This window comes from Cololabis saira, chromosome 14 (genome assembly GCF_033807715.1).
Source record: "Cololabis saira isolate AMF1-May2022 chromosome 14, fColSai1.1, whole genome shotgun sequence".
Lineage (NCBI taxonomy): Eukaryota > Metazoa > Chordata > Actinopteri > Beloniformes > Belonidae > Cololabis > Cololabis saira.
Window position 1 is genome coordinate 21,112,791 of NC_084600.1, and position 14,369 is coordinate 21,127,159.

At 39.0% G+C, this 14,369-nt stretch overlaps 2 protein-coding genes across 3 annotated transcripts; both read right to left on the bottom strand.

Annotated features, from left to right (window-relative positions):
• Positions 1-982: 982 nt before the first annotated feature.
• On the bottom strand, positions 983-8,921 carry ggnbp2 (gametogenetin binding protein 2). 2 transcript variants are annotated; one of them, XM_061740112.1, is made up of 14 exons: positions 8,843-8,921; positions 8,021-8,131; positions 6,606-6,686; positions 6,236-6,489; positions 5,338-5,436; positions 4,287-4,400; positions 3,966-4,175; positions 3,665-3,839; positions 3,400-3,588; positions 3,138-3,273; positions 2,913-3,038; positions 2,646-2,794; positions 2,353-2,568; positions 1,309-2,111 (listed from the first exon to the last, which is right to left on the bottom strand). In XM_061740112.1, the coding sequence occupies exons 2-14, from the start codon at positions 8,111-8,113 to the stop codon at positions 1,908-1,910; spliced, it is 2,046 nt and encodes a 681-aa protein (XP_061596096.1). In that variant the 5' UTR covers positions 8,114-8,131; positions 8,843-8,921; the 3' UTR covers positions 1,309-1,907. The 2 variants fall into 2 exon arrangements, with proteins under 2 accessions (XP_061596095.1, XP_061596096.1); XM_061740111.1 differs by having other exon boundaries at positions 983-2,111; positions 2,913-3,273.
• Positions 8,922-11,362: 2,441 nt separating this feature from the next.
• Positions 11,363-13,879, bottom strand: pigw (phosphatidylinositol glycan anchor biosynthesis, class W). Its single transcript, XM_061740963.1, has 3 exons — positions 13,676-13,879; positions 13,486-13,573; positions 11,363-12,952 (listed from the first exon to the last, which is right to left on the bottom strand). Exon 3 carries the CDS (start codon positions 12,947-12,949, stop codon positions 11,450-11,452), a length of 1,500 nt encoding a protein of 499 aa, XP_061596947.1. The 5' UTR covers positions 12,950-12,952; positions 13,486-13,573; positions 13,676-13,879; the 3' UTR covers positions 11,363-11,449.
• Between the last annotated feature and the right edge of the window lie 490 nt (positions 13,880-14,369).

The following is a 14,369-nucleotide window of genomic DNA, read 5'->3' on the forward strand; positions in this document are numbered from 1 at the left end:
ATGCCCGCAGGATCCTGCTATTCACAATAAACCAAAATAAAATGCCCACAAGATTTTCACCATAAATTTTGTACTCAGTAACGTGAGGGGGTTCAAATGTAGCGAAGTAAAATACTTGGGTCAAAATGTACTCGAGTAAAAGTAAAAATTACATATTTCAAAAACTACTTAGAAAATTACAAATTACTCATAAAAAGTACTCAATTACAGTAACGTGAGTAAATGTAATTTGTTACTTTCCACCCCTGTATATAAGATATATTTAGCTATGAGCTTTCTTAAAAAGGTGAGTTTTCAGGTCACGTTTAAAAGCCTCTGCAGGCTGTGGGGCCTCAGATGGTGGGGAAGGGCGTTCAGCCTCGGAGCTGCAGAGGAAAAGGCCCGATCGTCCCTATTGTTTTTGGATGCAGAACGGAGGTTGAAAGAGGAGGTCTGGAGGGTGAGCAGTTATTTTAGGTACAATTAAAAGCCTGCATATTATCTCAGCTATATATTTTTTAATGAGTGACTACCATTCATGTATTCAAACAATAATACTGGAGTCTTCAAGAATTGGGAAATAAAAATACATTTGTAATGCATATTAATAAATATTCTTTAGTTGTTTTTTTTCCATATTGCACTCTTATCACACCATATTATCTCAGCTATATATTAGATTAGAATCAGAAAGAAGTTTATTGCCAAGTAGTTTAACACACACAAGGAATTTGTTGTGGTGATTTGTGCAATAGAAAAGAGCAAATAATATTAAAGGAAAAAATGTACAAGTTGGTTCTAAAGTGCTGGAGTAATGAGATTAGATTGTCCTTTATTCATCCCTGTGGGGAAATTTGCTTTGTGCAGCAGCAGTACACACAACGCACACGTGCAGCAAAAGGAGGAAAAAGTTAAAATTATATAATTACAAAATATAAACAGTTTATATAGTGGAATAAAAATAGTGCAGTACGAGGAAAAAAAAAACTGCAAAAAAAGCAGGTAGGATGTGTATGAGGTAGGGAGATATTGCACATCTACTAAAATAACCAAGTCAAATTCCATCTTGGCCAATAAACCTGATTCTGATCTTGTTATTATTGTCCGTTTGCTACTGTGATCCAGCCTGGTTGTGGAGTCTGATGGCAGCGGGGAGGAAGGTCCTGCGATGCCTCCCAGTGACGCATCGAAGCCGGTCGCTGATGGAGCTCTGCAGGGCTCTGACAGTCTCATGAAGGGGCTGGGAGACATTGTCCATGATGGATGATTATTTAATGAGTGACTAGAATTCATGTATTCTTAGAATAATACTGGAGTCTTCAAGAATTGGGAAATAAAAACACTTGTAATGCATATTAATAAATATTCTTTATTTAGTAATGTTTTTCTCCATATTGCGCTCTTATCACACCCAAAACCTTAATACAAATGGATGTTTTATTCTCTGTAAAATCTTTATATTTAGAATTTCTGTACACATTTAAATGGTACAACCTTTAGCACTACACTGTCACCAATGGGAAAATAAAGAAAAGAGAGAGAGAGAAGAAAAAAAAAAAAAAAAAAAAAAAAAAAATCATACCAAAGAAACATAATATAAGACTCCTAAAATTCTTCCCTAATATAGATTGCAAAGCTTGATTTTTGATTCCACGGTGCTCTCACCCAAAAACCCTACAGCAGACAAACGGCTTGGTCAAATAGAACTACAGGTATGAAAATGGTCAAGAAAGGAAATGGAGAGCTGCATAAGAGAGATGCTTGACAAGGAAAAAAGTAAGAATCACATTTACTTTGAAGGAGAAATGACCGCACAAGACACCAAAAGAGGTAATCCTGAAATGTATCATTTATAAACAATGCTGCAGAAATGGTCATGAGTGTTTAATTGGTTTCCCCCCCATGGGAAGATGTCATTACTTATGCAGTTAGTTGACACTGGTTGTGGTAAACCACTTTCTGCAGACTGGCTTACTCCGCTCAGTGGCACGGCAGTAGTTGGTGAATTTCTCTTTCAGCAGCTGTCGGTACTGGTGGCGATTGTTGTAGAAGGACTTATTTCTTTCTAAAAATGCCTGGATTTCATCTTGTGTCAGACAACTCTCCTCATCAGAAGTCCCTTCTGAATCACCCTGTGTCAAAAATGTAGATCAAGTCAAAATTATTTATAGAAAAAGCCAAAAGCCCTCATTTTCCCCTATATATAAAAAAAAAAAAAAAAAATTCTCAATGCCTGATGTTTGCGCTTGGAAAGCTACATAGAAAGTACCATGAACTGTTTTTGTTATTAGTTTTCCTCTCTTAGTATAGTAGCAGTGTTAAATTGCTGGCTATGAAAATCTTCTATTCAAGAACTTCAGAGTCCTAACTTACCAGCAGTTCCACAAGGCTTGTATTGGCCTCTGCGGGCCTCACATGAGGGCCGAGGTTCTTCTGATGATGTCCTGTCCACGGCAGCCGGAGTGCAATACTGGCCAATTTTTCACCGCATAAGGAAGAAAATAATTCTTTGGTTCTACAAGAATGCACTGGTGTCAAATTGTGGCCCGTCGTGTTCCCGTCTGACATACAACTTTCACCTTTTTGCCCCTGTAAAAATATACACGTGTTATTTTGAATACATTGTTCTTCATGTAGAGTACCAAACTCCTTGCTTTTCCCATCACCTGATCACTGCTAAAACATTTCTCCTTCCTCTTCTTCTTTTTACTCTTGCAGTGAGTGTACTCTTCGGAGTGTGGCCAGCAGTCTACAAAACTGTCCGTTCCATCTTCCTCCTTATCTTCAGGACAGTGATGAACAGTTTGGTCATCGCCTTCAGACGAGAACAAATGAATAAATATAAGAATAAAAGACTGTGTGAGATAATACATAGTGTGTTTGTAAAATGATTAATTTTTTTAATGTATTTATTTGTTTTTGTTTTGCCTGACCTGCTTCGTCATGGTTGCATATTCCCTCGGAGCAGGCAACATCAGAGCCTTCTGGTGATGCCATTTCACTGCCTTCCATGCTTGAGGAGTAGCCACAGTCACTTCCATTGCTGTTGGGGGACAAATCTGGAGAAACAGATAAGAACATATCTATTTCAAAGCTTCTCATTCGTGTTTTATACTCAAGCTTGATTGATTTTATTTGGTGTGTGTGTGCATTTTTACCTTGCTTGTTGATGTTTGGACAACTACAGGATGTACTCCTTGTGCTGTCAACAGTCCCTTCACAGCCAGCCTCTTCCTCCTCTTCATCGTGGCTGCCACAGGCCTTACAGCTGTCCTCAACAGATTCAAATGAACCCTGCAACACATCAAAAGGACAATGCTGAAACATCAGGACGACTTGTACATCTGCAAAAGAACAAGAAGTTCCTCACATGCAAGTTTGGCCAAGTGTCTCAAACTTTCACCCTCAGTGCAGGATTACCTCATCCAGGATTTTTTCCTTTTCTTCTGCCTCTTGTTCGGATACATCAAAGCCACACTTGTTTTTGCGTCGATTTTTTCGCTTTTGTCTCTTTTTCTCCAGCTTCATCTCTTTGGCCCTCTCCTCCTCTGACAGCTCCTCGACCAACTGCTCCAGACGGCTGATTCCCTGCATCTTCTCCACCTCCATCTGGGGACATATAAATGCTTTAGAACTAAAAACCTATAATGGTTTTCTGCTCAAATTAAAATTTAGGAGAATATACCTCAAAAGTTTTCCGTAGTGCATCAACTCCCAAATGAAACAATATCTGCCAGGTCTGCTCTTCAGCTCGAAGTTTCTGCCAGATTCTGTGCAGCCGCTCATAGAGGTGGATACCCAGACATGTCAGGACCTCCTCTTGTGCAACGTCAATTGTCTTTGCATGTCTCTCTCTACGTCTTTAAATTGGTAAAATAAAATAAAAAATGAGAGAAAACTACAATTAAATCAGTTCTTAACACACTGGTAGAACCAAAGTAATACAGAAAATGTACAAGCACCAGTCACTCTGAAATGAGACTTACTCATAGCCTCCTGCGAATTCTGGCTCTGCTCTTCCAAGTAAATGAGCGATGAAGTCTGTTTCACAGCATACGTGAATGTGGCGTTCGTGGGGGCAGCAGCATAGTCCCTCATACAGAGCAGCGCAGTAGCCCTTCTCTTTACTGGAATCCACCTCCCCAACTAAGATATTATATGCCCTGAGCACCTTACTCTTGCAGTCCGTGCAAAACCTGTTAACAAAAAGTTTGAAGTTAATCAACACGTTTACTTTAAAACCCTCTATGCAGTGGAGGAAAACCAGGTACTCTGGGAATCAAAAGTCACATATGTTCACAGCTTACCTGTGTTTACGCAAGTATGTCTCCAGTGTCTCAAGGAGACAGGCACTGTCAATGAGGACCACCTCATCCCTGCACTCTTGAGACATCAGTTCCCACACATCCATCCAGCTTCCACTGTAACACACAAGCAAGAAAATTGCCTTAGTTTTGTTGTTTTATGAACATTTTTTAAAGCCATCTATATCTATTCTTTAGTCTCTGTATTCAGATAAAAAAATAAAACACAATGATCAGATATCAACTCCCACACATGGATATTAGAGCCAGACTGGTTAACTGATAACTGGCTATTTTTTCATATTCAGCACAGAAAAAAAAACATATCAGCCAACCTCTAGATGAAACAGTTTGTACATAAAATAAACCGACAAAATGTGCAGAACAAAATGACTTTAGAAGGTATTTAGTGTGACTTCTGTCAGAACCAAGACCAGATTTAACTCTTTAAAGAGACTCATCCCATACAGTTGTTTTCAATTATATTAATTTTCAATGGTCAGGCTTCTGTATTTTCTGTTTGTATCTTCAAGCAGCACAAAATTAGGTTTTTATGTTACAACAGCAGTTTCATTCAAAGGAATCTTTGATTATTTCTAGGAAGTGTCTTGCTCTCGCAGTGCCCAGTCCTCACTCTGGGTCAAAACCACCCAGAGTACCTTTGGTCTCAGTCATCTTTTATGACAACTGCATATCAGTATGACGTTAAGAGTGGTATGAGCAAACTTTACAATCAGGACACTCCCTGACGTGTAGGCTTCGACATATGTATAACAACGCCCTCAGCAAAAATAACAAACAGGCAAAACAAGAAATTGAAACGCAGTTTAGTTTGATAAATGGTGTTTGTATTCATTTTATGCACTCCATCACTTAACACATTTCCTGATTACAAGGACGTTTTTACTCCACTTTTCAAACCCAACCTCTAAGCGAGATAACAACCTTTATAATAAAAACAAAAAAGGGAAAATAAACACACACTCACTCACCAACAAACAATAACAGGATGGAAAAGGGAAAAAAGAAAGATAAAAACAGGCAAATTACTCACCCCAAAGGTTTAGGTTTGTGCGTGTCAAGCGAATGTAACTGACAGCGTTTGTTCTTTTTACTTTTTGGAATGGCATCAATCATGTCATTCAACTTTGACCTGGATAAAATGAAAATGAAGTTATTTCTCATCACAAACACATCATATATATATATATATATATATATATATATATATATATATATATATATATATAGTAATATGGAAGCATGATGCTGTTAGGCTGGCTACACACTGGATGATTTTTTTTTTTTTTTCAACATTTAAATGGTAAATTTAATAACATGAGACAAGACACATAATGTCAATCTCAAACAGGTTCTTAATAATATAATCCTTGGTGCAGCTTAAACTCTATTGGGAGCAGTAATATAATATTATTGACACTGCATACATAGAGTATTTGGTCAAATAATTGTTTTCAACAAGCTTCTTTTCAAGCCATACACCCAGAAAAGCTTACAGGGTAAATTCATGCTCCAAATTAGCTTACAAACTTTTAGTGTGTAGCCAGCCTTAGTCTTATGAATGTCAAGATTTACTGTAATCTGAGTTCACCAATATCATCCTTGTAATTGAACTAAAGATTTTAGTTCCAAGTATCACCACTGTATACACTTAAGTTTTGAAAAAATGTGTTAACCTTCTAAGACCAGGTGCATTTTTTTTCTTTTGCTTTGGCTCCCATTAAGAAATAAAATGTTATGATACAGACAACACAACGTATGATGTCCACATGTGTACGCCAGGTCTTAGGATCTTTAATATACCATTTTACTGTGTTGTGTCTTCCACGCTATTTTTCCTAGTAGAAACAGCCATTCCCAGCTGTCATGAATATAATGACACTGTTTAGTTGATTTTTCCAATAAAAAAAAGAAAAATATTTTTCTCTTACCCGTGAACATAAAAGAGGGTGTAAAGCTTCTTCACGTCTGCAAAACAGGACTTGGTGACAGTGAGCATGCCTGTAGGTTTCACTGTGAGGGGCTCCAGAGCTGGGTTTCCTGATTCCACTAAATGTGAGAAGAGGCGTTCCACACTTCTTCTGCAGCCTACACACGGCACCAGCTGAGATAATGCACCAAACACCTCTCTGGATGTCACCATCAAGGCGACATTCAAGTCCTGCTTCTTCAGCTTTGAGTGATACTGAGGGCAAAGGTGTTATATACACTTGTGTCACAAAGTGTTTTTGTCCTACATACAAGAACAATCTACAATAAGGCAACTTTGAAGTGATTGTGTATAAAATTAAAACTCCTCACCTCACAAAACTGTTTCCAGTGAGAAGTGTTAGTTTCACGGCTTTCAACATCCATTACATTGTCAGAAAATTCCATCACCATCTGATAACAAAAAGGTGAAAAAAATTACAACTATTAAATGCAAAATATTAAAATCCTGAGCTGTACTTGATCTGAAGTAAAATGGTAAATTGTCCCCACTTAAATTGGGCCTTTTTAAACCCTAGAAAGTATTTTGTTAACAGCCTTTTTAAATTACAGCTGCAACCAGACAGACATTTTATTCCCCAGACACTACTCCAAATAGGGTTTATTAAAATGTGAAATTAGAAGAATGTCACATTGTATGTGTGGCAGGACCACATGAAGATTATGTCCTTGTTAATTTTCACACCACTGCCAAGTAACAAGAGTGCCAACATCCCACCAGCAAGCGTATCACAGCTGTGATCTTCAACTCTCCTTATCAGAAGGCAGGTCAAAAAAGACAAACAAGGGAATTTGACTCGGCTATTTTCACTCACCGTACAGTAAATAGGCAAATAACAGCTCTCAACATACATACTTTTTTTTTTTTTTAAGTGAAAGGTGCAGCAGTATGAGGTAGACATTAGGGATGGGCGGTATGGACTAAAAAATGTATCACGATCATTTCAGGCATTTATCCCGATAACGATAAAAATTAGGATAAAAAAAATACAAATTCAACTCCACCTTTTTAACTATAAATCTATCTCGCTCTCAGATCCGCCATGTTTGTTACACAAAAACCTCATCAACGGGAATTTATCCTTCCTTCCTTCCTTCCTCCATCTTCCTTCCTCCATCCTCTTTCTTTCCTTCCTTCCTTCCTTCCTTCCTTCCTTCCTTCCTCCATCCTCCATCCTCTTTCCTTCCTTCCCTCCTCCCCCTCCTCCTCCTCCTCCTCCCTTCCTTCCTTCCTTCCTTCCTTCCTTCCTTCCTTCCTCTCTTTCCTTCCTTCCTCCATCTTCTTTCCTTCCTTCCTCCATCTTCCTTCCTTCCTCCATCTTCCTTCCTTCCTTCCTTCCTCCATCTTCCTTCCTTCCTTCCTTCCTTCCTTCCTTCCTTCCTTCCTTCCTTCCTTCCTTCACGTACGTTGTGCGTGGATTTAACGCAGAACCATAAATCAGGTTTTGCACAAAAACGTCATCAACGGGAATTTATCGTTTTTACCGCGAGATGACAAATTCTTACCGTGAGGAAATTTTTTCACGGTATATCGTGAACGGTAAAATATCGCCCATTCCTAGTAGACATGGTTATTGAAAGGTGCATTGTTACAGTATATGATTGTAGTTATTATTATTGCACAGTGATTGATTACTCTGAGACTATGAGTGATGAGATTCATCAGAGCAACACTGGGGGAAGAAACTGTCTGAGTCTTGAGGTTGTTATAAATTATACAGACTCACCGTGAGGGTGTCATCAATATACAGAGGAATCTGTCGTGCCAGATATGGATAATCCTCATCTCCTTCTCTGCAGACGGCTACCAGGCGTGCCATGACTCCTGCCAGCTGAACCTGCATCACAAACAGAGACACTCATCACACCCAACACGAGCCACGACGAGCTAATGCTCATTTATTGCAGGTCATTGAGGGCTAATATCACCACCATGTCCGTCTGACATTGAAACGTGTAATAAAATATCCCCCAACCTTAAACTCTGATGTTGCAGCGCCTGAAACAGTAACTTACAGACACATTGACCCAGATTTATCCTGCTACGTAGCAAAACAAAGGAGGAAGCGAGAACCTGGATGAGGAAGTGTTGCTTTATTTCACCGATTAAACCTCCTCTCAAATGCATTTATTACACTAATGAAAGTTAGACATGCAGGTTTGGTTGCGTTTATGAGCATCTCCAACAATAAACCAGAAAACACAGACTTTTTAATCCATTTCCAGTCAGCCCGCTAGCTGATTTAACTAGCCACTACAATGGAGAAAATCAACGCAATTAAGTCGCAATATTCTTCCCCGACTGCAGATAATCGGAGGTTTTTCCATCATGACAAGTTTGCGTGAGTATGATTATAGTCTGTATGTGTCGCCCAACCTGTGCATTAGCGCGCTGCTAGCGCAGCGAGCTAATCTGAGCTAATATAAAGTTTAACTGTGCGAGTAGCGACACCGACTTTACTCAATACTTTCAGCTATTTATACACACAACGATATAACATAAGAAAGTAAATGGACACTTGATTTAATTAACTACTGCGTTGACTTACCCGTGTTTGAAAGTTCCCCTTAAAGGAAAAAAACAAACAAGTGCCGGAGAGTTTGGCTGCTACGGCGGCGGAAGCTTCATCACTGGTTTGACCTTTAACCTCACACGTCATGGCCTGCGCTACTACAGGTGGCCTCCAGGGGGCGCACATGCTCCACAATCAGAATCAAGTTTATTGGCCAAGTCAGTATGGAGGATTTTTTGTGCCAAAATTAAATAAATAAATACATAATTAATTAATTAAATTGGGAATGAAAGATATCATTAATTAATTAAATGTGTCATTAATTAATTAAAATTAGAATTAAATATGTCATTAATTAATTAAAATACAATTCATTTTAAGTAAAAATATATATTTATTGTTTCAGCATTTAATTAATTAATGACACATTTAATTAATGATTTCTTGTTGCGTGATAATCATGAAATGTAAAACTGCATTTAATTAATTAATGATATATTTCATTCCCATTTTAATTAATTAATGATGAATATATTTATTTAATTTTGGCACAAAAAATCCTCCATACAAACCAGACAGGGAATTTAAATAAACAAATGGCTCTTATTAACATATATACAATTTAAAAGTGAAAGGTGCAGCAGTATGAGGTAGACATGGTTAATGAAAGGTGCATTACCGGATAAAAAGGACTTGATTTCATTCACAACCCTTTTGGCCAAGAAGCTGATCTTACGAAACTGGAAATCCCCTGCTCCCCCTACCCATACAAACTGGGTGAAGGAGGTGCTGTATTTTATGAAATTGGAAAAAATTAGACTGTCCCTGATGCCTAAGGGCATCTCATTTGACAAGACCTGGACCCCTCTTTTGACCTATGTCAGTGAAACTTGAACTGAACAATGTAATATTGGGCCCTCTTTTTTTTCTTTTCTTTTTCTTTCTTTCTTTTTCTTTCTTTCTTTTTTCTGTCTTTGGTATTATTTACTTATTTTAGCTTAAGTATTATTTGTGTATTTGATTTATTGTTGGTATTTATTCTGTAATTATGTTGAGTTTATGACTGTATTGTAAGGAGAATAGCTGTTTTCTTATGTAAAAACTTAATAAACAGATTGTTAAAAGGTGCATTTGTTACAGCATATGATTGTGGTTATTATTATTATTATTATTATTATTATTATTGAACTGTGGTTGATTACTCTGAGACTCTATGAGTGATGAGAGTTCATCAGAGCAACACTGGGGGAAGAAACTGTCTCTGAGTCTGGAGGTTTTAGCGTACAGAGCTCTGTAGCGCCGTCCAGAGGGGAGGAGTTCAAACAGACTGTGTCCTGGTGTGAGGGGTCTGCAGAGATGTTACTCCTTTCCTGGTCCTGGACCGGTACAGGTCCTGGATAAATGGGAGGTTAGTCCCAATTATCCTCTCTGCAGACCTAATTATCCGTTGCAGTCTGTGCCTGTCAAGTTTGGTGGCCGATCCGAACCAGACAGTGATGGACGTGCAGAGAACAGACTGTTGGCAGAGTAGAAGGTGGTCAACAGCTGCTTTGGCAGGTTAAACTTCCTGAGCTGACACAGGATGTACAACCTGAGCCTGCTGAGCCTTCTTCCGGACAGTCTGTCCGGTCCATTGGTAAATTCAATTCAATTCAAATCAATTTTATTTATATTAGCGTCAATTACAACAGAAGTTGTCTCTAGGCGCTTTCCAGAGACCCAGAACATGAACCCTGAGCTATTACATAAACATAACATAAACAGCAGCAAGGAAAAACTCCCCTTTAGGAGGGAAGAAACCCTGAGCAGGACCTGGCTCATGAGGGGGGACCCTCCTGTCAGAGGCTAGACTGGGCAGAGCAGGAAAAGAGAGATCAGACAGAAAGAATGACTAACAGAGAAAGGACAGACACAGACACTATGGCCAGCTGATGTCAGCAAGCATATAGCAGACATCCACACAGAAAGGTAAATCACCATAATACCCAATAATTTACGTTTCAGTAGACTAATTGCTTTATTTTTTCCTTTGTAGTTGTTGTAGTTAATTGATTTATGTATAGTGCTGTGGAAATGTCTTAGACGTGTTAATAAATGCTGTAAAGTAAGAATTGTTTCAAAAAGAGGTGCTATAGGTCATCGAGTTCAGATGTAAGTTGAAACACAATAATTAACTGAAGCAAAAACTGTTGTGTAGGAAGCTTCATGACACCAGTCGTGCAGCGTGGCGAGACTGGTCACAAGAACAAGATATATAAGGTGATGATACTGCATTTTAAAGTTATCTCCCAGTCAAAGATGTCACAGAGATGAACGTGTCAACATGTACTGCTGAAACTCTTTTGAAGAAACAGGAAGAAACAGGCAACCTTGGTGACTTCAGATTGTGACCAGCTATTAGTGCAGTTGGTAAAAGCCACAATATGCATACTTACTTTCAAAATTGGAAGGTATTCTGCAGTCTTTTTCAGCTTATACTTATACTCCATCAACACACTTATTAAGGGACAGTTTCACCAGAGATTTGTATTCATTATTTAATAACACATAAAAAAAACACAAGTACATCATAAAATAATAAAATCTTCAAATGAAATTTACATAAAACTAAACAGAAATTGAAAGCATCATACATATGCAAATTCACCAGAATTTTAATGTGATTCCACAAACATGCAAAACATATATTACAAAGCAATTCATGAACATGTAGAGGAGCAAAACAAACACTGAAAATGAACTACTACAAGTCAGTGTGTCCACAACAGCGTTGGTCAATCCCGTCAGAACATTTGCAAGCAAAAAAAACAACAACTGATTCCTGCTGATGGCTTGAACGATGCACAGACTTTCAATTTCACCTCTCTTTTTCTCATCAGCAGGGTTGGAGTCTGCGTCTTTTTTATACACGTTCAGTGATGTAGGTACAAAGGGACAACCAGATGTTCGTTTCGAGAACAGCAAAATCATATCAGCCACACAAAGACAGGACATAAAAAACATAGACTGAGCGACAATCCAGAGCACAAAGGACAAATTAGCTGATCGGCGAGAGACTGGCTCTACAAAGGTCTGACATGTGCACAAAGCAGCATACAGCACAACACTACCCAGTAAGAGGTGAAAAAGCATCCTGAGCCACTCTCGAACTTGAGATCTTGGTTGCATCACATAGAGTCCAATCTGAACTCCCGCTAGATAGATGGCTACATAACCTGCTATGGAGAATATACCCTCCTTGTTAGCATGCAGAAAGTCCTTTTCTCTGTCGCTGTTGTGGATAATGAAAGTCTTCAGCTCTGTTGTCTCCAGAATGAACTGATACAATCCACTGATCAGGAGGGAAAAGACCCACAAATGTCTAGTAGGTAGAACCACCAGGAGCATGGACACCACAACTCTGACAATAGCAAGTGTGAAGAAGAAATTCCAGTGGACCCCGTATTCTGTCACATGCTCGTGATAACCAGTCATTTTAACACTCAGCAGCCTTGCCATGCCAAGAGCAAGCAGGGGCCAGACAGACTGGATCTGCTTTGTAATGTGACGCATCTTGGATCCAGAGATCCCCTTCCCTCGGGCCTCTGGACATACAAGAGCATTTGCAAAGACAAATGCTCCAACTCCAAAGTCCATAACCCCTGTCCCGTAGGTTTCTGTTTTAGCATATCGTCTTGGAAAGATAATAAAGTCTACGGCAAGAATGCTGATGGTCGTTTTCACATTAACAAATACTCTGAAGAGAGTCACGAAGGGAATCTGGTTGAACTGGACGTGACTCTGCAGGAAAGTGCTGACAGTCTTCTGTAGGTGCTGAGCAGGCGAATGACTGCTGCTACGATAAATACACCAAAATAGACACGTTGAAATAATATATAAGGTAATTATGACTAGGTGAAGAATGCTGCTCAGCACGGTACATGACAGGACAAGGGGGAAAATGAGCAGAAAGAGATCAAGAAACAGATGAGAAATCAGTGGAAGCGGCAGCGGCAGAGTCCCTTTGGCCTGATAGTGTATCATCAAGATGAGCCCTCTGATGATGAGGCATACTGGGGTGAGGAATGATCCCAGGGCCACCTCTCCCAGACTGGTCCCGGTGAGATTACTGATAAAAGCTTCCTTCAGCTCCCTTTGAGCCATGACCTGCAAACGTTACAATTCATGATTCACATGTGGACAAACCGGCTGCACTCAGAGACAATTGAATCAAAAATGCATGGGAGAAACGGTAACATTTTGCTACAAGTTGCTGGAGGTGATTTAAAAAGGTATGTGCCTACACTAGGAATGGGCGATATTTTACCGTTCACGATAAACCGTCAAAAAAATTCCCCACGATAAGAATTTGTCATCTCGCGGTAAAAACGATAAATTCCAGTTGATGACGTTTTTGTGTAAAGCTGATTTATGGTTCTGTGTTAAATCCACGCACAACGTACAGAAATTTAGTATTCTTTTACAGCAGTGTTTTGGGGGCTCCAAAGACTGAATGTGGTGATGGATTTATAGTTAAAAAGGTGGAGTTGAATTGGTATTTTTTTTAATCGTCATTTTTATCGTTATCGGGATAAATGCCAGAAATTATCGTGATACATTTTTTTGTCCATACCGCCCATCCCTAGCCTACACTTTACTAAAGGACATGTAAAATGCGTGTTTCCAATAGTGATACGTACTTAGATGATCTATTCACATCCAGATGTGCTAATTTTCAGGTAAAGTACTTCCTGTTCGCCGTGACCTTATCGGAGAAGCACATCAGCTCTGGAAGAAAGAATACAAAGTATGATAATACAAGCTGATACTTAAGATAATTTGGGTCTTTTGACGTTTCCCTTGTTATTAGAAAAGTATTTCACTACTCACCATAAAGAGAATGAGCTAGCTACTCTGTTCCTCTTCGTTTTGGTAGTTGCGTGTCCGGTACTTACTAAGGGTTTTGCTGTTGGGTGTGACTAATACAGATAAACAACAATACTTGTTTTACAGCATTGCTATAGTTGTGAAGTTAATCTAACCCAACACGACATGTGCAACACGGAACTACGAAACACATTTCCGTACTGGATCCTATGCTACATTCAATGCAGCTCGGATATTTAGACTCTTCTAACATAACCAGGACGTTCTTGATTGTAAAAGATTAGGGTATTTAATTATTTGTAAGATTATCAAATATAGTTTATGACGAGTATAAACAACATTAATAAGAAAACCCTGGATGGGTATTACTGTGAAAGACTCTGGGAAGTACAATGGGAAAAATAAACGTAGCCTACCGTGGAAATTCTAAGACTCAAATTAAATTCATTTTAATAATCAATTAATATTTGAATGTTAATTAGGTTATATGAATAACTCTAACCTTAACATCTTGCCTGGTTTTACTTGTGAAGGTGACAGCTGGGAGTGTACGATTATACAGATGGTTCCTGAAGAGTCGGGAAGAGGGCGGGAATAAAGGCTGATTTATGGTTCCGCGTTACACCAAGGCGACAGGCATTGTACGTTGCGCGTCGCCGCGTAGGATACGCCGTAGGATACGCCGTAACCCTACGGC